A 24,718-nucleotide genomic window follows, 5' to 3' on the forward strand; every position below is an offset into this window, starting at 1 on the left:
TATGAATCAAACACCGTCTACAACTTTTACAGTTAACAGTTACTGTTCTTTAGGTCTACCTGATGATGGGGCCAGAACAAGCCCTGAAACGTTGTACCAAACATTAAAAAGAAGATCAAACCCAGAAAATTCTCTATGTTCAACTTTTACCAGGTTGTTATAAGGTTAATCCAGAAATAGGTTCGTATACAGTATGAAATCTGAATAATAAAGAGATAACATTCAAATGCACAGCTTACAATCATAATAGGCAGTAAGCAATAGGTCAAATAAGTAAGTGACGGCATAAAACCGTTCACGCTACCAATTCCTGTAAGATGTAATGTTCTCACGAATTTCTAGGAGTTAGTCACTGTGGAGCGTCTTAAAATAGGAACGTGCTCCGTTGTTGAATCTGGAACAGTGGTGAGGGCTGGCGGAAGGCCGCAGCTATCCGTTCACTCTGGGCAAGTAGAGAAGACGCTAGTCATGTCCTCGGTTCGTTATAGGCAAAGCCAATTCTAAAGTTCAAGCTGCCCTGTTCATTGATAATCAAAGGGGGATAACCATATAGTGCTCTGTAACAAAGACCGCAAAGATCTAGTCACAACGAAATTCAATATTTTAAGAGCCCTTCTTTTGCCGCCACCAACTTTCATTACCGAAAACAATATCTATTGAACATGAACCAGAGGGTTTCTCACGTGTCATTAACGACAACATACCAACCACATGTTCATATTATGATAGACCGTGCTCAAAAACAATATAATGTGACAAGAACACTTCATAATTGCAAGAACATAACAGTGATTATCATCAATGAAGTGATAGCATAGAAAAGATGCCCTATTAAGTTACCATGTAACTCCGAGCAGACCAGTCATTCATAAGCCACGAATGTTAACAACAGAAATGGTATCTCTATCAAGTAGAAAACAGAGGAGGCACTGACACTATCCAGTAGACCGCGGAAGGGGGCTGGGGAACTCTCTATAACAAAATCCACACACCAGGAGAAAGTACTGAAACGCAATTAACATAGAGGTTGCTCCAGAGTCTAAAGGACAGGTTCGATCACAAGGCCATCTGTTTTATAAGGATATTTCACACAGATGGGTAAAGGTACTGAATGTCAACTTCTGTAACATGAGGACCACGACGTGGTATAGTCCTTCGTCAGGTGATGGAGTAGGAGCATACTCAGCAACCTCATGGTCCCCATATTGCAGAATTTGAAATCCGTAATGAAATGCATCCGGATGATGAAACACTTTTTTCCCAAATAATTCTAATACATCATAACCAAAGAGAGTTTAATTCATCATATCATCTAATTTCTATTGATATTAAATATTAAATTATCCAGGTTAATGTACTTATTTGTTTTCTCCTCAGGACGACGCTCGCTCCTCCGGACAAAATATTTCTGAATGTTACCTTCTTGGAAGAAACAAGTTGCAAGCGATCATGTTTCCTCGGTAAAAAGATTCTGACGTTCTAAATGCCCTTCATGCTTCAATATATTTAAGTACCTCTTGATGTCGAAAACACCTGGAATCTATAATATTTGACACTGATTTATAATAGAAGCTTCTGATTTAGTCTGAATCGTACAAAGGACCCTGCCTTTGATAGAGATGTTAACAACTATGTTAAATCTGGGGTTAAGATGTAGGCTACTACCAGGCATTCCCAGGGGTCAAATTGTGCTCCCCGTCTTGCTGATCTGTTGCTTTGTGATATGAATCTCATCTCAGAGTATTATAACGCTGCAGTATTCCTCTTGTAACAGAAATTGGTTCTGATGCCAGCACCTGCCCCTGTTAATAATCACAGGTTTAGTTCATTTAGGACTTGACTAAAATCTAGTAATCGTTCGGACAGATCAGGGCATTCCCATGACTTTTGCCTCTTCAAGGATACATTTTTTGAACCAACAATTTGATTCTTTCGCTCCAACACCCCTTCTTGCTCCAAGTAAATACTAACATTGGAGGTGCAACATGATGGCTCAAGATCTGTGAAACATTCTGTAAATATGTTATACTGTCTATACATGTGACACGACAGAAGTATTTGGTATCTGTCTAAATCCTAACTTTGCCTTCGAGAAAGCGAGAATTTGATTTCGGATTTGTCCTTTTATGGTTTATATTTTATGTTCATCCTTTGATTTCATTAATTGCCCTTCTGAACGTAGATACAAACAAGGTTCCATCCACGACATATCTTTTGTTGTTTTAGTTAAGTAAATTTGAGACCGTTTTTTTCTATGGATGATTTTGTTTATTACCATTTTGATTCTCTGGAGACGATTTCTTAAATTTAATATTTTGCCTCCGTTTCTCAGTAGATAATTATGCGATTTTGTGATATAAGGGCACGACCAACATATACAATAAATCATGAAAACAAATACTGACCTGGTTTGCAAAGGTGCATAATGACATGATGAGCTTTGGCCGATCTGACTCACGACGTGAATACTTTTTTGTCGCATGGATACATTTTCAGACATGGAAAGTCTAGGCATCCCGTTTCTTCGTATATTCAGTGATACACGGTTTTGTAATATACTAGGCGTCATTATTAAAACGTCAAATGATAAATAGCACATGTAAAGAGCACATGTAAAATTTCTCAGAACTAATAGAACTAAGAATGTCATCATAATGTTTAATGTGTTGACAAACATGCCATATCGTGGCATACAGATAAAAAGTTCAAACAGCACTAGCAAACATCAGTTGTATAGACTAACCCCCTGAAATGAAAATGACAAACATGAAGCACTCGGTCCTTCAATACCTTGTCTACACTCCCGCCTTCTTCTCATGCTCCTTATCAGGTTCATGAAGAATGTTTGCGGAAATCGCATTCCATTCCTCGACTAGAGCTTTGCGGAGTCTTGTGAGATCCATTGGTGCTGGGTGACGTGTGTAGACATCCTCATTTGGGTTGAGGTCTGGAGAGCATGCTGACCACTCCATCCGCTTTGCACCCTGGCGCCTAAGGATTTCCGTGACAATGCTGGCCCTATGAGGATCAGCGTTGTCGTCTTGCAGTAAAGAGGGTCGGCCATAAAAGGCATGCATAACTTGCAGGAATGGTACTGCTATAGGAGCCAGATTTTCGTCCCTATAACGCTGTGCGGTAAGGTTACCGTCGACCACTCGCAGTGGAGTACGTCCAGTAGAAGTTATGTCTGCCCAATCCATGACCGACTCCCCGCCAAATCGGTTAAGCGTGGCTAGAGCTGCATCTGTGATTCCCTCTCCAATGCGACGATAAATCCTCTGCCGACTATCCTGGAAGGACAAATTGAAACTGCTTTCATCCGTGAAGAGCACACGAGACCATTGACGTTGATTCCATCGGCCATGATGTCTACTCCATCTCAAACGCGCCTCTCTGTGACGTGGTGTTAGTGGTGTACAGTCTAAGTAAACTTAGGCTCCGTATTATTCGTTACACTGCTATACTGAGTCTAACAAAACCTAGTAGAAGGTCGAGTCAGCTAACCTTTGAGCGACCTATGACCGTCCAATCAAACGCGAGACGGCCGGGCGGATTTAACCAATCAGACAACGACAACTTGTTAGGGTTCGGCGGGACTTACAAAACGGTTTTTGGATTTTCTCTTCCCTGGTCTCTGACACTGATCTATCAACAAACGAAAATCCGCATAAAACACAGATATTTGACCCTCAGTAAATACGCTTATGGGTTTCTAAAGACATGGTCACCATTTGCTTATATTTTCGCAAGATGACATCCTTGAATATTGCCAAAAACGCTATTTTCAGCGACTGTTTACTCATTGCGTGTATCAGTCGGAAGAGATCGTGCGGTAAATAGCATTCGGAATTTTTCGAGTTTTTGAGGTAAAGGTTCAAACGGTATGTGCGAATGATTTGGTAAGCTGTGTTCTGATTGGTCATTCCAAAAGATTAGCTGACGCGACCTTCTACTAGGTTTTGTTAGACTAATTATAGCAGTGTAACGAATAATACTGACCCTAAGTTTACTTAGACTGAGTGGTGGACGAACTGCAAGTCGTATACAGCGGAGTCCGGCTGCCCTAAAACGTTGACGAATGGTGCTCCTGGATATCCTTACAATATTAACATTGATGTTGTGTCTGAAGATCTGCTGCCTTAAGGAACCAGTTACGTAACGCAGTGTTAATCATGTGCCTATCATCTTGGACTGTTGTGACTCTGGGGCGACCTGGTCGACGTGCATATTCCACGGACCCATTGGTTTGAAATCTCTGCCATAGTCTACCAATAGCACGTGACTCGCATTAAAGCGGACAGCAACCTGCCGCTGAGTTTGACCAGATCCAAAAGGCCTATAGCCTGGCCCCTTTCAGCAAGTGTCAAAATAACCGTCTCATTTACGCTAGCTGCGACTTCAAACAGGTACCTGAACATGAACGACAGTGAATAAGCATCAATGCAAGTGTATTGTCATCCACGTTCCATGGACAGCGCGACTTGCACGTAAAAGTCATTCATATTAAGTGACAGGTGGATGTCCAAATTGACAATTTGAATAAAAAATGTGTCATTTGCAACAGAATGTATCGGACGGTAAAGAACGTAATAATGACAATAACGGCCTGATGTGTTCTTCCATACTGTTAAGAAAGGTTGTAAAACATTCAGTTGTATATATTTCATACAAAAACGAAGATTTTAAGACTTTTAAGCTATTTACCAATAGCTTGGCCCTTCATTACTGACGTCGAGTATAGTTAACATGTTGATTGTTTTAGTTGTGGAAACATGGCCCTGGGCAAAGTGCAATCAGAGTGTGTCTGCAGGAGGCAACTGTAGACTTGAAAAGTACGTATTGGATTGTTTTCCATTGCTCATTGTCAACTAGGGTTCTCCTATAAACAAGCAGTTAACGCTTGCTGGTGATTAGAAATTTAGTATTCGTGATATAATGTTGTGACAGCATAACTATTGAAAGGCCGAAAATTACATAACTATTGTTTGATTATGAGATCAAAGAACTGTGTAGGTCATTACACCAAAATAAGCTCTCCCATTTTGCTGATCAGTTTTTATTGTACATATGAATCATTCAATAACAGTTGAAATAGTCGATTGCTTTCCACTGCTTTACCTATCTGAACTAGGAACAAAAGCCAGGGAAGCCGCCGCCTGTGTTTCCTACTTAGATCTGTACAGGATGTTTAAAGTAATCGATACACTCCACAGGGCTGCATGACAAAAGACTATCATTAATTTCTGAGGTACAATCGAGCATGCTGGTTTTACCAAGTTTCCAAAGAGTGCGCACCATACGACTCAAAGGTTATTTGATCAAAGTTAGGGCAATATTTATGTTCGGTATCACGTCGGTTTCGAAGAAATTGTGTTATCATTACCATTTCAACTCAAATACCAATTCCAATATAACCGGGGCGGTGGGGTAGCCTAGTGGTCAAAGCGTTGGCTCATGCCGAAGACCCGGGTTCGAATCCCCACATGGGTACAATGCATGAAGCCCATTTCAGGTGTCCCCCGCCGTGATATTGCTTGAATATTGCTAAAAGCGGCGTAAAACCAAACTCAGTCAGTCAGTCAGTCCAATATACCCATCCATACTACTGATCCAGGTTACAAAAATATATTTTGTTTCAAGTTACAGAAGAACTATTTTGCTTAATTTATCATGAGAATGCTGTTACTTGTAGACTTTGAAAAGGCATTCGATTCAGTATCTTGGTCCTATATTTATAAAACACAGGGGTTTTGCTGATGGTATTATTAAATGGGTTTCTATACTGTATGAAGATACTAAATCAAGTTTAGTCATAAATGGTAAAATGTCTCCCTGGATACCTATTCTTCGTGGCTGTAGACAAGGCGACCCTTTGTCATCATATATCTTCCTACTATGTACTGAAATACTATCAGCTCTTATTAGAAAAAATAAAAATACCAAGGGTGTAGTGGTAAATAACATAGAATACTTGATCGCTCAGTATGCAGATGACACAGAATTTATCCTGGATGGCTCAAGGAAATCATTCGAAGGAGTCATTGACACACTAGATCAGTATGCACAAATCTCTGGACTTAATATTAACTATGATAAATCAGAAGTGATTTGGATAGGAAGTTGTAGAAATAGTAATGCTAAATTCAGACCAGATCTAAACCTACGTTGAGTAGTATATATAATGGGGGTACGAAGTCAAGTCCAACAAAAGCCTCTGCAAAGCCTTATTTCACAAATAAGGCTTTTGTCAGGCCCTTGTCAGGCCCTTAGATCTCGCCCCATTACCCCTACTACTTTCCCTACCTATAAAAAAAAAGAAGTTGAGACACCAGCAGGATACGAACCCCCCATGTATACCTCACAGCCGCACCACTCAACCGATTGAGCTACCGGGGACTTAGCTGTGGTATTTCGGTTTAACGGGTCTATCCTGAGATAGCGAACTGCACTTTCCTGATCATGTGATATGTTGTGTTGACCTCGAGGAAACAGTTTAATGTGATACTGGGATTACTAAACAGTTATTTTGTTAACTTCCCGGCCACACGTGACACTATGCCACGTTGGCAGGAGGTAATATTGTGCCATACGGTACAATCAATAATTCCTCTCTAACGAGCCCTCTCCCTGGCCCATCTCTCAAGTAGTACAAGTTCGGCTCGTCGGCTTTCATGTCCACTTTATCTATGTTGTAAGTTTTGACTGACCATATAGGATTGGTGGCTCGCTTACGGCTATCACCCTCGTGTTCCCCCGGCTGGTATAGATACCTCACTAGGGCCCTATCTGGTATCTGTTTCTCCTTCCCACGCAATGGAGCAGCCGACTCTGCCACTATTGATTTTAGTTTGATAGCGTCTGCTGGTTTCTTGCCGGTGAGACGGGTAGTTTGGTGGTTTATGGCCGACACCACCTGAGGTAACCGAGCTACCCATTCAGTCGATCGTTTTCCCGGGTTGGCCATCTCTTTCGCATACTGATGCCCGAATAAGCGCTCAGCCAAAGTCCTATTGAATCTCTCATCTATGGCTTGGCTGCGATGGGCTCCTGCCGTACCACGCCTGACCTTGGTGTCGTGTTTATCCAGCAGGTGTGACACGACACCCATGAACTCCCGGCCGGGGTCAACTTGCAGCTCTGTTGGCCACGTCAGCGGACTGCGTTTGTATATGCGTTCGAATCCGCGGGCTACCTGGGCCGAGTCTTTCGTGGTCAAGGGTTCGGCTTCCTTGTAGCGACTGGCCACATCCACGACGGTTAAGGCATACTTGTACCTCTTATCGTGGGGTAGGAATAGGAGGTCGGCCTGGTGAACGCTATTGGGTATGTTAATGCCGAATTTCCTTCTAGGCACGTGCGTGGTGCCGGTAAATAGATCTGCCACAGGGCTTGTTTTTCAAGCCACACTTTGGACTCCTCCGGGGGTACTCGCGCCATTTTAGCCAGCTTATGTACGGCGCTAACTCCTTTCCAGTACCCACGTGGGCTGTAGTAAATAGCCTCAAACTTTCTCTGGTTCCGTGACATGCCGCCTATCTTGGTTAAATTTTCTCATGCCCGTACGCGAACGTGTTTATCCCATCAATAGCTATCCAACGTTTAGTGTCCATCGGTGACAGGGACGTCTTGTTTATAGTCAGTCCGTATATCCTATGCCCATCACTTCTAAGTGTGTTCATTTCATGTCTAAAGGTACGGGTCTTGAACAGGGCTTCCTTGAATCTGGCGTGTTTGATGTGTTGTTTCACCACGTACTTCTTAACACCCTTCGCCTTCCGGATCTCACCATTGTCGGCCTTCAGGATGGAGTACATCTTAGGCCTCAAACCTATGTACTCGGCTATGGGCGTGCCAGCACACTCGTCCTTCATCTTACCTAGGACCTTTTTATTTACCGTGCTGTGTATGGCATGGCCCTTGGGGTAGTCACTGGTGTCATACAAATCGAGGCGTTTTTTCATATCCTCCGCCGCAAACACAGGGGTTTTGCTGATGGTATTATTAAATGGGTTTCTATACTGTATGAAGATACTAAATCAAGTTTAGTCATAAATGGTAAAATGTCTCCCTGGATACCTATTCTTCGTGGCTGTAGACAAGGCGACCCTTTGTCATCATATATCTTCCTACTATGTACTGAAATACTATCAGCTCTTATTAGAAAAAATAAAAATACCAAGGGTGTAGTGGTAAATAACATAGAATACTTGATCGCTCAGTATGCAGATGACACAGAATTTATCCTGGATGGCTCAAGGAAATCATTCGAAGGAGTCATTGACACACTAGATCAGTATGCACAAATCTCTGGACTTAATATTAACTATGATAAATCAGAAGTGATTTGGATAGGAAGTTGTAGAAATAGTAATGCTAAATTCAGACCAGATCTAAACCTACGTTGAGTAGTATATATAATGGGGGTACGAAGTCAAGTCCAACAAAAGCCTCTGCAAAGCCTTATTTCACAAATAAGGCTTTTGTCAGGCCCTTGTCAGGCCCTTAGATCTCACCCCATTACCCCTACTACTTTCCCTACCTATAAAAAAAAAAAAAAAGTTGAGACACCAGCAGGATACGAACCCCCCATGTATACCTCACAGCCGCACCACTCAACCGATTGAGCTACCGGGGACTTAGCTGTGGTATTTCGGTTTAACGGGTCTATCCTGAGATAGCGAACTGCACTTTCCTGATCATGTGATATGTTGTGTTGACCTCGAGGAAACAGTTTAATGTGATACTGGGATTACTAAACAGTTATTTTGTTAACTTCCCGGCCACACGTGACACTATGCCACGTTGGCAGGAGGTAATATTGTGCCATACGGTACAATCAATAATTCCTCTCTAACGAGCCTCTCCCTGGCCCATCTCTCAAGTAGTACAAGTTCGGCTCACCATATAGGATTGGTGGCTCGCTTACGGCTATCACCCTCGTGTTCCCCCGGCTGGTATAGATACCTCACTAGGGCCCTATCTGGTATCTGTTTCTCCTTCCCACGCAATGGAGCAGCCGACTCTGCCACTATTGATTTTAGTTTGATAGCGTCTGCTGGTTTCTTGCCGGTGAGACAGGTAGTTTGGTGGTTTATGGCCGACACCACCTGAGGTAACCGAGCTACCCATTCAGTCGATCGTTTTCCCGGGTTGGCCATCTCTTTCGCATACTGATGCCCGAATAAGCGCTCAGCCAAATTCCTATTGAATCTCTCAACTATGGCTTGGCTGCGATGGGCTCCTGCCGTACCACGCCTGACCTTGGTGTCGTGTTTATCCAGCAGGTGTGACACGACACCCATGAACTCCCGCCCGGGGGTCAACTTGCAGCTCTGTTGGCCACGTCAGCGGACTGCGTTTGTATATGCGTTCGAATCCGCGGGCTACCTGGGCCGAGTCTTTCGTGGTCAAGGGTTCGGCTTCCTTGTAGCGACTGGCCACATCCACGACGGTTAAGGCATACTTGTACCTCTTATCGTGGGGTAGGAATAGGAGGTCGGCCTGGTGAACGCTATTGGGTATGTTAATGCCGAATTTCCTTCTAGGCACGTAGCGTGGTGCCGGTAAATAGATCTGCCACAGGGCTTGTTTTTCAAGCCACACTTTGGACTCCTCCGGGGGTACTCGCGCCATTTTAGCCAGCTTATGTACGGCGCTAACTCCTTTCCAGTACCCACGTGGGCTGTAGTAAATAGCCTCAAACTTTCTCTGGTTCCGTGACATGCCGCCTATCTTGGTTAAATTTTCTCATGCCCGTACGCGAACGTGTTTATCCCATCAATAGCTATCCAACGTTTAGTGTCCATCGGTGACAGGGACGTCTTGTTTATAGTCAGTCCGTATATCCTATGCCCATCACTTCTAAGTGTGTTCATTTCATGTCTAAAGGTACGGGTCTTGAACAGGGCTTCCTTGAATCTGGCGTGTTTGATGTGTTGTTTCCCCCACGTACTTCTTAACACCCTTCGCCTTCCGGATCTCACCATTGTCGGCCTTCAGGATGGAGTACATCTTAGGCCTCAAACCTATGTACTCGGCTATGGGCGTGCCAGCACACTCGTCCTTCATCTTACCTAGGACCTTTTTATTTACCGTGCTGTGTATGGCATGGCCCTTGGGGTAGTCACTGGTGTCATACAAATCGAGGCGTTTTTTCATATCCTCGTACACGTCCTCGGTTCGAATCTCCATCAGCAGGGAATCCGTGTCAGTGTAAAGCACTTCACACCTGTCGCCGTACTGTTTTTTCAGCTCGTTGTATTAAAAGGCGTACTTCAGGTGTTTGGATAAATCGAGGATGCTCATCCCCACGTAAACAGGCCGGTTGAATTTTATGTGGCTTTTCTTCATGTGTAGGGCAACCAGGTCATCGGTGAATATCTTGCTACGGTTGAATGCCGGACTGGCTATCAGCCTCCTGAGCTTGTCTTCCTCATTCGACCAAACCAGCTTCACGGTCACGCGTTTCCTCAGGTTCTCCATAGTCTTACCAAACACTGAGTTGTTCATGAGTTTGTAGAGGTTTTTCTCAAAGTCACTGGTGGCAAGCTTTCGGAGGTCTGTGTTCATTCTGATGTATGGCTCCATCCAGGGACTCCGAGTTTTTCAACGTCTGCCACCCGCCCACCTAACAAGTTATGTTGGTACTCAGACATCCAGTCTGGGTTAACTCTCATACGTTCGGGGGGCCAGGGGGTAGCTGTTGTGTGATGTGTGTAATGCCTTAGGGTATTCTAAGTGAACCTCGAGGATATAACCTTTGTTCGAATCTGGTGCGATGCTCATAACATCGACCTCGTGCGATGCCCATTCGAATCCCCCTGTGGGTAGATACTGGCTCATGGCCCAGCCGTACAGGTTGTTGGCGTCGAGGTAGAGAATATGATTGGTTGGCTTGCTCGGGTCGTAGCCCTTCACGTATTGATTAGTTGCTTTCGTGTATCGTTTGGTTGCCATGAAAATCCCACCTCGCAAGCCTTTCTCAATGAATAGGTGCATGTCGTAATCTGTGAGCAATTCCAACTTAACTTCGGTCTTTTTAAGCAAGGCATCCCACGACAGACCTGAGCTGGTGTAATACCATGCGGGGTCGAGTTTATACTGCTTGAAACATGTCCGCCTAAACGTCTCAAACACGTCGGCTAACAGCAGTACATCTGTCCTCAAGTACAGGTCGTGATAGTCACCCAGATTCTTACAGCCCAGTTTATTCCATACGTTAATAGCGTGTGAGTAATCGTCTTGGGATATTGCCTAGTCGGTCAGATTACTGTAAAATTCTCTGATGGGGGGTAGTCTGGTCTCGGCGAACTTGGTCCAGCCATCCGTGTACTCATAGGGGGACACACCCTTCCTCATCAACAGGGGTCGAGTCTCAGCGTCGGTGTATCGATCGGTGATAGGGAAGGTATCGTTGGCCTTGACAAGACAGGAGGAACTGAACCGAGTTGATGAACCTCAGGCCATTCAAGCTGAAGGAGATGTATCTCTCCATGTTGTTGGGGATGCACGTCAGGTTGCCGTCGACTTTCGCGATGGCCTGCATGATCAAGTGAGAGTCGTACCCTCTCAAGTTGTGAAAGACCACGGGGATGTTTAGTGTCTTGGGGGTGATTCTAAGCTTGAGGTTACACGCGCTGTGAGCGGCGCCTCTATACTTACCGGTGACGTGGCAGTGATCTCTCACCGAATCACCGCTCAGTGGTGAGTCACACACGTGGCATTTAGTGCTACAGGCGTGGGCTAGCCGGTCGGCTTTGGTCATACGCATGGGACCGACTGTATACAGTGCATTCCTAATAATTTTTTCTTCCTCCTGCAAACACTTTAGAAACTTTTCAGCCGCGTCGGGACCCCTATACACTACCGGAGCTTTCGTTTTCCCATCACAACGGACGACTACGTATCCAAACCCACAGGCCTCATGCTCCTGTGTTTTCTGTGTGGTTGGGGTACCCCCGGCAACCTCAACAGGTTTGACCAAGGCTTTAAAGTCGGCGTATATGACATAAGGCACAGACATTTGGTTCTTGTGGTTGCCGAATTGTAGGATATTGTCACCTTCCTTAGGCATGTCGACTCGTATGGCCGTCTGCACCACACCTTGGCAATCCTCCCGGTGGGATTCTTATAAATCAGCTCATGTGAAGCCATGTAGGCATCGTATGCAAAAGTGTTTTTTCCCATCGTATTTCGATTGGTCATGCAATAGCCTGCTGAGATGTTTTATCCACGTGTAGTGATACTTTTCACCTCGCTTGATCATGAATATATTGATAACGCGGCAACCCAACAGTTGGGGTCCCCCCAATGGGCTGACCCTGTGTACTATTGTTGTGTTGCCTTCGTGCCCTAATACGTTTATGGCTATATCGTTCTGTTTTTCTATTTTAGTGATCTGGGATATGGGGGTGGGTTCATCTATACCATCCCAGTTGAGCCCATCGTCTTGGGGATAGCTAGAAAGCCTGTTCGAATTAGTGTCAGCTGGAAACAAGGCTGACCTGATAGCTACCCTCAGGCAATCGTCTCCTCTATTCTTGACGTTGACCATGGCCTGTTTTTTCTTATAGTAGGGGGGCAAGTCTAGGTATGACCCGCCTCTGAACGGCACGTAGTTAGCTATGTCTAGATAGACATTATCGATTTTATCTACAGCCCATCCGGACCCCATGTGTGTGTAGCGTTCTAGGTATTCTCGTATCTGCTGAAAACTGGTATCGATTGATGCGTCTATGGTCTCTGTATGAGTCACGACCTGTTGCCTACCTCGGAAGTAAGGCTGAACGTACTCAGTGACCCCATTCCCCGCCTGCTTATCGAGAGACATTTTCACTGTGATCTGAAACTTGATACTTCCCAGATTGTTTAGTTCCTGGTTGACTTTATCAGCTACCAGAGGCTTGATATCTGTGATGTCTATGTTCCTATCAACATGCATGCGCCAGCCTCTCAAATAGTTGCCTACAGCGCGCTCAGTGGGTATGAACTGTAGGTCAATAGCTCTATTCTGCCGTAATAGTTCTACAAGCTGTGGCTTCCTCATACGGGAATATCCACCTAACCCCAAATTGCGTACCTCGGCTTTTAATTGTTTTACAGTGGGAGGTTTTGCTACGGGGTCATGTGATAACAATGCGACTAACCCGGCTCTCCCCAGGTGGGAATAACCCGTGAACCCAAGCTCTTTTGCTTGGACTTGTAGTTGTTTTACCGTAGGAGGGGCTTGCAGGCCTAATAAACACAACAAGGCTGGCTTCCTCATTCGAGAGTAACCAATTACACCTCTCTGTCTCGCGATCTGCTTGAGCTCAGGAATAGTAGTCATAGTTGCGTACACACCTAAGTATATCAATCTCTAATTGGGCCGCTGGCAAGGGAGGTAACTCCTACAACCTTGATAAAAAATAGTGAGGCGCCCATAAAATCCTTTAGTAAATATCTAGATAGACCTTATCGATTATTCCCTCAACCCACCCGGAACATACGGAGCATAGTAGGGTGTTTTGTATTACTTGCAACGAGTTGTCAACAAGTATATCTATCTCCCCATGCACATCTACTCGCCCCCCATCAAAGTAATTCCAAGTGTGCCCAGCCCATGGCACATCAAACCCTACTTTCACCATGATTGTAAACGAGCACCCCTTATATAGTTCACTAACAATCATGGGTTTGAGGGCACTGATATCTATACTTTTCCCCACATCCATCTGCCAGCTTCTCAGGCAACCTTCCCTGGGCTCAATTTCAACAAACATAGTTATACCTAGGTGTTCACAGTCTCTAATTGGGGGTCTATCTTGAGGAGGCGCCTACGTTCTTTTATGTAGGCCTTTTTATTCTCGTAGATGAGATGATGTCTGACTATGTTCGCTCCGTGAGCTTAACATAGGAAGTAGTGCCCTTTAACCCCTATACCACACACAGAACACGAGTAGTTAGGGCTTCCGATGTGGAAACAACAGTACCCCTCGGTCCTGCATCTCCTATCACAGGCTTCTTTCTTCCCCATAAGTATGTATTTACATCGGTATGGAGCAGGTCTCATCTTTAGCATACTTATATGAGTACTTAGTCTAATTGTTTTGCAACCAACGCAGTCGCTGCTATACCTAGCGCGATGAAGATCAGTTCACGGTCCATTTGCCCCTTGGATGGTGTGTAGTACTGAGCGAGTGTGGGTTTATTGAGTGGTTCCAGCTGTTTACCTGTTAGTAGGTAGTATTCTCTCGCTGCGTCGTCGACATCGTGGAATGTTTGAACGGCATAGTTTTGATGCCTGAGTTGTTCGTTAATGTAATCGATCCTCTGGAGACGTTTTTTAGCGTACTCGGATTGTGCCGTCTGTAATTTCTGAATAGCGAGGTCGTGTCGCTTCCTGTATTTCAGCCGCGTGTGACTCTCGTAGTTTCGAGAAGAGGAAATTACTCCCGGAAAATGCTAGGGCATTTACTAACGCCCCACAAACCATCATGGTGATCGTAGCCATCCTATATTTACTTCATAATATTTTCAGGTAGTATCCCTTGTTTTACTAGGATGTCCTTTGTGGCCATCGCCATACCAAGGTTCATTATGAGCATACCCATATCCTGCAGGTTGAAATCTAGCTTGATAGTCGGTTGTTTAAGCACCATTTTGGTCAACCGAGCGTATCCTACGGCTAGACTGGCGACCACGGTAGCGTGGTAGGGGTCGTTGACGAACGTTTTCCCCTCAGACATTATGTATATGATATAAAAATATATATTTTATTGCATGATATGTGGGTTGACCTCTAATTGTGGGGGTTTCTCCGGGGGATCCCTGTGTCGTGTATATAACCATGAGATAACCACGGCAGCAGTTACGCCTACAGCCAACAAGAGTCGAGTCGGGTGAGTCACCGTGATAATTTTATGCTGGTTACACCACCTTTTTTTACCGGCAGCTACTCTCTTAGGATTCTTCTGCCTGGTGACTGTGGGAGGGTTCACCTCCAGTTGGGGTTCCCCCAGTTGTGGGGTCTCCCCCCTGGGGGTTTCCCGCAGTTGTGGGGTCTCCTCCTGTGCAGCATCCATCCTGTATACTATTATTATTATTTTTCCCCTCCTTAAATTGTCAATGCTTTGCCGTGATAATCGCCGCCGTCACCGGTGCTAACAACATACCGTATTTGTGGTACAGCTCGCAGCTGATAGAGCTCAAGGTGTGTTCGATAAAAGGGTCTTTCTCAAGGTCTTCCCACAGGTAAAGTCGGCGCTCCGCGGGGATGGGAAGGAAGTATGACGCAATACCAGTGTATATCTGGGTCATAGCCGATCCTATAGTCTTCGTCATCTCGGCACCTAGTCTAGCCTCGTATCTAGCGTGCAGCTTATCGATTTCTTCGGCTGACATTTTGTGAATTTTATCGGGAGTGTACTCCCCAAAGTAATGTTTGGCTTTGCCACCAACAGCCAACGCCACCAGTTTCTCTCGCTTGTCGTCACTCACCTGTGGTGATTGTGGCACCAACAGTTGTTCGAGTAGTTTATCACAATCCTTCTTATAATGTGGTAAGTAAGTTTTAGTTTTAACTATATAATATACGGTATAGGTGAAACACAGAGAAATGAAGGTTAAGTTGCACACGACGAACACTTCAAAAACAACCATAACTATAACTATAACTGATAAGTGCTAAACGCTAAGCATTTGCTAAGCTTTGCTAAGTATTGCTAAGCTAAAACACCCTATAGGCCACGGGTTGGTCGGTCTTGAGCACGAGCTTAGCATGTTTAGTTTCAGCGAGCTGTTTCTTCACCTGTTCCCGTTCTAATTTACTCATCACATCGTTCTCTCGAAAACACTCCTTGAACGAATCCCTGTACTTGCAGTGAAATAAGGCCACCCATCGCGTCTGCTCCCTGAGGTCTTTCAACACCGAGTTGAACTTCTGCGTTTGCACCCAGACGCTGTGCTTTGCGTGTTGGCCGGAGAAGGCCAGGTACGATAGCATATCTCTCTTTTTTGTTATCTCACGATTAGCGCTGCAGTCGTCCAGTATGAACAGCGTTGACTCCCCTTTAAATTTCCCGTGAAGAGCTTTCAACCAGTCCTGCAGACGTGTTCCCGGGTCGACTCTGTGTACGTCCGGGTCCGTCATCACCCAAGGTCTTTCTGTGTACGTTTTATTCATTTGCAGAGTAGGGCACATGATAATGATGTTGTCGAACACATCCCGGTAGTACCCCCTCCAACATATCCAACACGAAAACGGTCTTCCCACAACCAGTCTGCCCACACACTATGGCGCAGTGTGGGTCGCGGGGCAAATCAATACCGGCAGGCAAATCAGTAGATGGCCTGCACGAATCTCCCATTGTCTATATTAAGTTGCTAGTCCATAATCACGTACAGATATAATTTCAACTTGCCCGCGGGTTGAGCCTTCTTGGTAATCTGGATTGTTATCCCCTCGCTGCCGTTGTCGATGCGGCGACCGCTACCGTGCAGTTTATCGTCATCCGTGGATCGCATGTCCAACCACAGCGCGTACTTGTTGGTCAGGTATTCACCGATATGCACGGAGGATAGGTCCAGGTCTTTGGTTATGTATGGGTGTTGTTTGATGGCCGGTAGCTTTTTTATCTCATCCCACTGCTGGTATGGCCTCATACCATGACTGAACAGCTAGTTGGGCACGCCCTCGATGGTCACTTCCACCTTTTCAATCTCGGGGTTGAAAAACTTCTCGCTGTCCCTTCGGAACGGCTCGTAATCCTCCACGGGGACGACTAGGATACCTTTCATCGATCGCGCCGGCGAGTTCAGGTTGATATTCCACACAGTGTCGCTCTTATCCCGCACGACTGATCTATGCCTCAGTATGCGGTCGTACAGGATGGCCACCTTCCCAGAGTACTGGCTTCGAACCTGCCTGTCCAGCTCCGGGCTAGTGACCATGTCGAACTCCAGAGAGATGTTGTCTATGGTGTAACTGGCCTCATCACCGTTTGGCGTATGCACTACTTTGCTGTAGTCGTTAAACATGAGCTCGTATTCAAGCCTATCACCCAGCGCGGCCTGGTAAAACGGCGCGTGTCCCGTGAGCAACTCGAAGTCGAGCGGCACGCAGAACCTGTTCCCGTACGCTTGGGCGATGGCCTTTTCACCGTCCGATATCTTGTCTAGCTGGTCTTGCTTGAAGCCATACCCCATACGCAAGCGGGTCGATTTGCTGATACCTTGATACACGTCATTGACACGTTCTCCCTCGCTTTTCCAGAGGTCCCCGTAGCAGTGAAAGACGTCGCTGTCGTCGTTGCTCAGCACCTCGTTACCGCTGATCTTGATGGTGGTTTTCTTGATGTTGGCTCGACCTACGTTCCGCACTAGCTCGCGTTTGTCGTTGTCGGAGGTCAGCGTGAGGTTGAACGCCACTCGAACCGTGCCTGGTACAATGAGGTCATTCTCGCCAAGGTTAGGGAATCTAACCAGCAGCGTTTGATTCTGGTCTATCTTGCTGGGATTGTTGGTGATGGTCACCGACTGGCGCACGGCTCTGACGCCTAGAGGCTCTCTTGATCTTCTGAAAGGATCTAGTTTTCTACCATACATTGTTATATAAATGAAATATATAAGTTTTAATACTAAATAATGGCTGAGTACATACCTATGGATGATATGTGGGATGATAGTGCCCAGGCATTTGAGGGTGATGACACCACATTCACGCAAGGCAACGAACTCGTGAAGCAGGCCGTCAACGGGTTTTACGATGGTTTAAAAGGGGATAAAAATTACGTAGAGCCGTGGGGGCGAGACTATTCAAATTTTTTTGTCGATGGCAAGGGCACACTGCGATTGAGGGATCGCCCGGAGATCGATCTCATGAATAAGCGCACGAGAGAACCGCTTGCCTTATCAACACTCGGCAGTCGCCATGAACCAGGCTTCATAGATTACGGGGGCGCACAGCCTAAGCTTCCCAAGGAGGCCTTTCAAGATCTGCAAGACGTCAGGGGCGCCACATCGGATCAAGACATGACTGATAACATTGAAAAGCTGTTGGCCACCTACCATAACAAACCCTTACCCGGGTTCGAATTTACCGTTCGGGAACTGCGGGGGCTGGACAAGGCCATGCAAACCATTCGCGGACATCTCGTGAACAACACGGCCAAACTGGACGCGATAGACGACCACATCGCCCATGAAAAGGTCAAACTCAGTGAAACGGAGGACGAGTCTCTGAAAGCCACCATCGAGGAACGAATATTTAATTTGGAAGAGGAAAGGAAGACCCGGCTGGAAACGGCATCCTCCTTCCGAGACCAGCTTCGATCCCAGATCAGCCGCTGCGCGTGAAACCGTTGATCGAGTCCTCTACCAGGACACCCCGCTAGCTGACAGGATTCGGATCCTGTTCCGGGAGCAAGGGATCACCATCGCCAGCATTCTGACTGCATTGGGCTTCATCATATCAACCCTGGTGGTGTCATTGAGTGGGGGTACCCCCACGCCTGCCGGCGACAGTGGCACACCAACACCCACAGGTGGCGTCAAAGACTGGATAAAAAAACTCGGGGAAGCCCTGGCTAAACTGGCTGGTAAGGCCGCCAAAGCCCTACCCGGCATCCTGAGTAGCATCGTCTCGTGGCTGCTGTCAAAACCTGTGGGCAACCATTGTCGCCGTGGCGGTTTTGGTGTACGTAGCGGCTAAGGAATTTTTAACCAAATAAGTCCCAACCCGACTGCTACCCCACCAACCACCAGGGCTGTTTTACGGTCGATGTGCTGCTGATTGGACGCCTGCTGTGCAGGTGGGGGTGACCCCACAGGGGGTGTTGGTTGAACCCTAGGCTCCGGGGGTGGCACCACTATACCCGTTTCACCGGTCGTGGGTGGTGGGACGTGGGGGGTGTTAACATCCAACTTTTGGTCCGCCGTGGCTATGACTATTTCGTTGTTGTAGCCCACCACTTTTTGACTCTCAGTTGCATATCGCTCGGAGCCATGTACAGCCCCACGTCGAAGACGTAGTCGACTTTCGACCGGCGCATTCCAACACGTCTTGGTAGCGTTTGATAGCACTCGGGAGATCAACTGGAGAATTGATAGCATCCTCAACGTTAACAACGAACTGTTTCTGAGCGTCGTAAGCAGTCCCCTTACCGAGGATGTTGGAACGCGTTTGCGTCTGCGCACCCAACAGCGCCCACACGTACGTTCGAATCGAGTCGTTCAACCTGATTACCCCGGCACGAGTGAACCCTCTCGACGTGTCCAACATGAACTTTTTCCAGTCATCCGCTACCCCCTGCTCGAACCTCCAGACTCGGTAATCCTTGCTGTTGTCGAAAGCTATGTAACGGTCATCCCACTCGTTCGTTGTGATATGATCCGACTTGTTACCCCATTCTTTCATCTTCTCGCTGGCATCCACGAGGGGCATGTTGTGAACGATCGGGATACCCAACCCGTGGTTTGGTCCAGGCAAACGCAAATCCGTCTTCGTGTCTAGTTCGAATTCGTTGCAAACGCGTTCGTAGGCCCGTCTATCGTACTGGTTGTTTACTGCGTTCCACGCCTTGTCCTGTGGGAGCGGGGTGCTGATCTCATTGAGGATACGTCTGACCTGGTAGTACACGTGGAACGTGAACACAGACTGACTCAGCAGTCCACGCCGAGTGTCTGTTAATGTCACACCACACCCTGTTGTAGCGCACCACACGGCGAAGTTGATTTGATTCTGCCAGAACTGCATCGGTGTGTTGAACCAAGCATGAACTACCTTGGCGTTAGTCACCGAAAACCTATACCGATCGAACACATCTATGAACTGGGCATCGAAATACAGCCCATCAGCGACTACGATCTTCATGTGGGGGGAAATCTATGTCCAGTTTAGGGTAAACCACTCCAGGGGAGTAAGACACTCCTTGAGAGGATGCTCCTCCTTGGGAGTACATTTTAAAACTATTATGTAATGAGCATGTATACTCTAACATGTACATAACACTTCCAGGAATAACGAGCGGCGAGGCCGTTCAGCTGACGCACGCGATCGATAACACGTCTGGTCAACTCAAAGTCGCACTCTGCGATATCACCTACCTACCGCGATGGACTAACATCAACGCCAGCAACAATTAGCTGTTCGTCAGTGGAGCTCGCAGCCAGATAACTGACGGCTACTACAGCGTGTGCTCTCTAAGCGACGAGGTCTTCAAACCCCTGGGACCCGAACTCAAGATGAACGACTCAAACGGCACAGTGGTGTTAATCAACAACGGAAGAAACTCCTTGAGGCTCGGTTGACCATTGGCGAGGACACTCGGTATGCCGCCTGACGAGATAAAACCAACAACTACCGTCACAGGCACGAAGTTACCCGACCTAGTACCGTACCGAGAGCTGTGCATTCATCTTGGCCAGGTGAGCACAACGGACAACAATGAAGGTGGGCACCCTTCCACGATACTGAGAGCAGTACCGGTGAAAACGGAAAAATACAACGACGGCAGAACCGAGTCGTTTTCACCGCGGCAGTATAAGAGGTTGACTCAGGGCAACATCCCTGAACTGATAATATCGGTGTTAGATATAAATCATAATCCCGTGAATATAGGATACCTCAGCATAACGCTGCACATAAAATGACCAGCGCACAAGGCCCCGGAATGAAGTTGAAAAAATGCATCAATGTGGGGATCTCCGACCTCGGGGATACACGCGGATTCGACGACCCCGGAGTAGATGGTAAATTGTACACCTTGCAATTAAAAAACAACATTTACAAACGCGTTGAAGTCCCCTCCGGTGGAGCCCTAGGTGATATAGTAGATACCTCAAGAGCGGTCGTCAACACTCGGTACACCTTAGTCAACACCGGTGATGATAAATGGATAATATACCCATCCTTCTGGGGCAAACTGTTCGACTTAGACGATGTTGAGAGCACTACCGTCGCCCAAAACAAACCATGTACGCTCGTCTTCACCGAAGATGACAAGTGGGTGTTGTTACCCGCTAAAGGCGACTGGTTTCTCAATATTAGGCTCTGCTCCCCCTACGTGTTCACGGATAACAAAGACAACTACCTAAACAAAGTCGTGAACAACGGAACCCTGCTCGTGGCTTACCTCCCGGCTCAGAGGCGTAGCGTAATCATCAGCCCAGTCACCAGTATGGGTATGCTATCGGGTAAACCGGGAGTGCAAGACGTGACATTGCAGTTGGTGTCTGAATTTGCTGGCGTGGCCAACATCCTGACGAGCCTACCGGGTAACGCCACTCTGATCATCAAAGTCTACCTAGGGGAACCATCGCGGGATGATGTCGAAATCGTGAAGGGGATCAAACTCGGGTGGGTGAAACGACACCAGTATCACGTTTGCACCGTTTATGTGCGGGTGGGTGTCGACTCCAAAACCAGTCTGCAGGGAGTCACAGTGATCGTGGAAGACACGATATCACTAACCAAGATCTTCCTACTCGACAACATACACTTCATTGGGGTGAAGTGCACCCCTGAACTATTATCAGAAAACCAGTTGGAAACTATATCGTAATAGTATTATAGCAATGACCAGTCATCACCCCAACGCTACGCTTAACGACCTAGGGGACACGTAGGGATTCGATTCTCCCATCCAGGTCAACGCCGCGTACACCCTGTACTATGACGGCTACGTGTATAGGCCGATGCCTATGGTAGACATAAAGGAACCCAAATGGTTGGTCAACGTGACCCTCACCGCACCTTACATCTCTTTAAATGAACGTGGATATGTCACCGAAATAAGGAACAACGGCTTCATGCTCACGTCTTTCATTCCAAGTTATGATAGGGTGATAGTTTCTCGAGTACATGGGGGGAAAGGCAACAAGTTAGTTTCATCCGTGGAGTCAGAGCTAAGGGCCGACTCCCCCGATACCATGACTATGGAACCAGGCTCCACACTCATCATAGACATCTCGCTTAATCCCAGTATTGATCCCAATATTAATAATTTAAGCCTGCAACTTTTACCCGGGGTGATACTACATCGACACAAGCGTTTCGCACCACTGTGTTGCTGCATCGTCATACGATTAACCCGCCAACGGACATTGATGAGACCCTTAATAGGAGGGGGGATGGATGTTAGCAGAGACCAGATGGCACCTATTGACATTTCCCGTATCTTCCTAAACAGGAATCTAAACCTTTTAGGCCTCAAGTACATTGATCAGCTATTAACTGAAGCTCAATTAAAAAATATTTCACCAAATATATTATAGGCACACAGAATGGGTCTGTACCCAGTCGTAGAGGAATTAGCGAAGACCCTGGAAACCGTAGACGGGTTCCGCTTGAGACAGTTATGTGATGTAAAACGCCAACTAGAACAAGACCGCGACACGCTGAAAGCACTATGTAAGAAGTACCATAGAGCTTTCAATATCGTGGATGGGGCTGATACTGCCCTTATGACAACCAGCATGGGGCTAGGGGCGGCAGGTGTTGGGTTGTTAGCTACCATCGTGGCTACACCCGTAGTGCTAGGCATCGAAATAACAGCTGGGGTGGCAGGGTTGTTATGGTTGGTGCTTAAGTTTGCATCACGCAGACTGCATCGTAAGGCATTGAAACACAACGAGATCAGGGTTCTGGCCGAAGCAAAGCTGAACACGGTAAGTGAGCGTATTTCCACGGCACTCACTGACAGTAAGATCTCAGAGGAGGAGTTTCGTTCAATCCTCTCTGAACTCACAAAATATAACAAAATGAAACAAGATATTCGATCCAAGTCTCGTAAGTCTGCTATCAGCGAGGACGAGAAAAAAAATACATAGAACAGGGAGTACGAAAAGCCCAGCAAGCCTTTATTACGAACACCAAAGAGATCATAGGCGATTCACATTAAACTGTTTCATCGAGGCCAACGTGACATAGCGGCACAATAGTGTCATAGCGGCACGTGGAGCTATTATAGACGCAGCCCAGCTTTGGATGATGCAATCTCAGGATGGACCCGTTAAACCGAGATACGTCAGCTAAGTCCCAGGTAGCTCAGTCGGTTGAGTGGTGGGGCTGTGAGGTATACATGCGAGGGTTCGTATCCTGCTGGTGTCTGAACTTTTTATAGGTCGGGAAAAAGTAGTAGGGGTAATGGGGCGAGATCTAAGAGCCTGACAAAAGCCTTATTTGTGAAATAAGGCTTTGCAGAGGCTTTTGTTGGACTTGACTTCGTACCCCCATTATATATACTACTCGTTGGAACCCAGAAAACTTTAAGATCTTGGGGATAATTTTCTCGAATGATATTAACAAGATGATTAAGCTAAATTATGAAAGTAAGCTATATGAAATTGAAGAAATTATTTAACGATGGATGAAGAGAACTACAACCCCTATAGGTAAAATTGCTATTATCAAGTCACTGCTCATTTCCAAATTAAATTTCCTTTTCCTTACTCTGCCCAATCCACCTGGTGTGTTTTTAAAAAAAATTAAATAGTATGTTATTTGGTTTTCTCTGGGATAACAAACCTGACAAAATTAAACGAACAGTAGTTTGTAGACCAATTGTTGAGGGTGGGCTGGGCATGATCGACATATATGCCTATGTCGATGCCCTGAAAGTAACATGGATTAGAAAAGTAATACAACCAAACTACGATAGAAAGTGGAAACACCTGCTGATAGAAACACTTCCACAAAAATTCAAACCTTACACTGTTTGGTAGCGACTTTCCACACAAGCTTTCAAAATCTGTACAGACTATTTTCTGGAAAGATACTCTGAATGCTTTTGCTAATTATAGCTATACAAATAAACCAAATACCTATGAAGATTTTCGTAGGGAACCCCTTTTTGTATTACTATTGCATAAAATCCATTTGCATACACGAATATTATCATTACGTGAAATCCCTAGAAAGTTTTTGCTTTCTCACTTAAACTAATACGATACTCATTCAAATACAACATGGACGCATCACACAAATACACATAAGTACATACCACATACACACAAACTCATATAAAGATGAATATATTGCTTTATCGCCATATCGCAGTATCGCTGTTTCGCCATGTCGCTTAACCATTTCGCATTATCGCAATTTCGCTTTATCGCAGTATTGCTGTAACAACATATCGTTATGTCGCACTATCGCCTGTTTATATCGCATTATCGCCGTATCGCTATATCGCAATATCGCTGTTTCGCCATTTCGTGTCGTGTTATCGTCATTTCGTGTCGTGTTATCGCCATTTCGTGTCGTGTTATCGCCATTTCGTGTCGTGTTATCGCAATATCGTGTCTTGCTATCGCCATATCGTGTCTTGCTATCGTCATATCGTGTCGTGTTATCGCTATTTCGTTTTGGGGCTGTATCGCAATATCGCTATATCGTGTGGCCATATCGCAAAATCGTGTCGTGCTATTGCTTTGTCGCAATATCGCCTAGATTTTTCAGGGCGATAAAGCGATGGCCCGAATGAGCCACCATAGTATGAGCCACCATATTTCCCAGTGGATTGAACAAAACTGCTCACACACAGGTATTATTAATTTCCAGGTTGATCTGATCCTTTTTGGTTGTAAATCAACTTTCCAAATTGATGACATTTATCATCTCATTCTGGTGACATTTTGCAATCTTTGCACAGAGTGTGGTCATTGAGGTAATCATGGGTATCTCGAACCCATCACAGCTTGTGTACCAATGTATCTCATACTGTTGTACACTTTTTGAGTC

At 46.0% G+C, this 24,718-nt stretch overlaps 1 protein-coding gene across 2 annotated transcripts in view; it reads left to right on the top strand.

Annotated features, from left to right (window-relative positions):
- Positions 1-24,718, top strand: part of LOC124264053 (integumentary mucin C.1-like) — a 51,759-nt gene that overhangs the window by 10,364 nt on the left and 16,677 nt on the right. For both annotated transcript variants that reach the window (XM_046698771.1, XM_046698770.1), the window contains 2 exons: positions 1,378-1,460; positions 4,763-4,832. In XM_046698771.1, coding sequence (XP_046554727.1) covers positions 1,378-1,460; positions 4,763-4,832 — 153 coding nt within the window. The remainder of the gene's footprint in view (positions 1-1,377; positions 1,461-4,762; positions 4,833-24,718) is intronic.

Source organism: Haliotis rubra, unplaced genomic scaffold (genome assembly GCF_003918875.1).
Source record: "Haliotis rubra isolate DU_JTF1 unplaced genomic scaffold, ASM391887v1 Scf906, whole genome shotgun sequence".
Taxonomy (NCBI): domain Eukaryota; kingdom Metazoa; phylum Mollusca; class Gastropoda; order Lepetellida; family Haliotidae; genus Haliotis; species Haliotis rubra.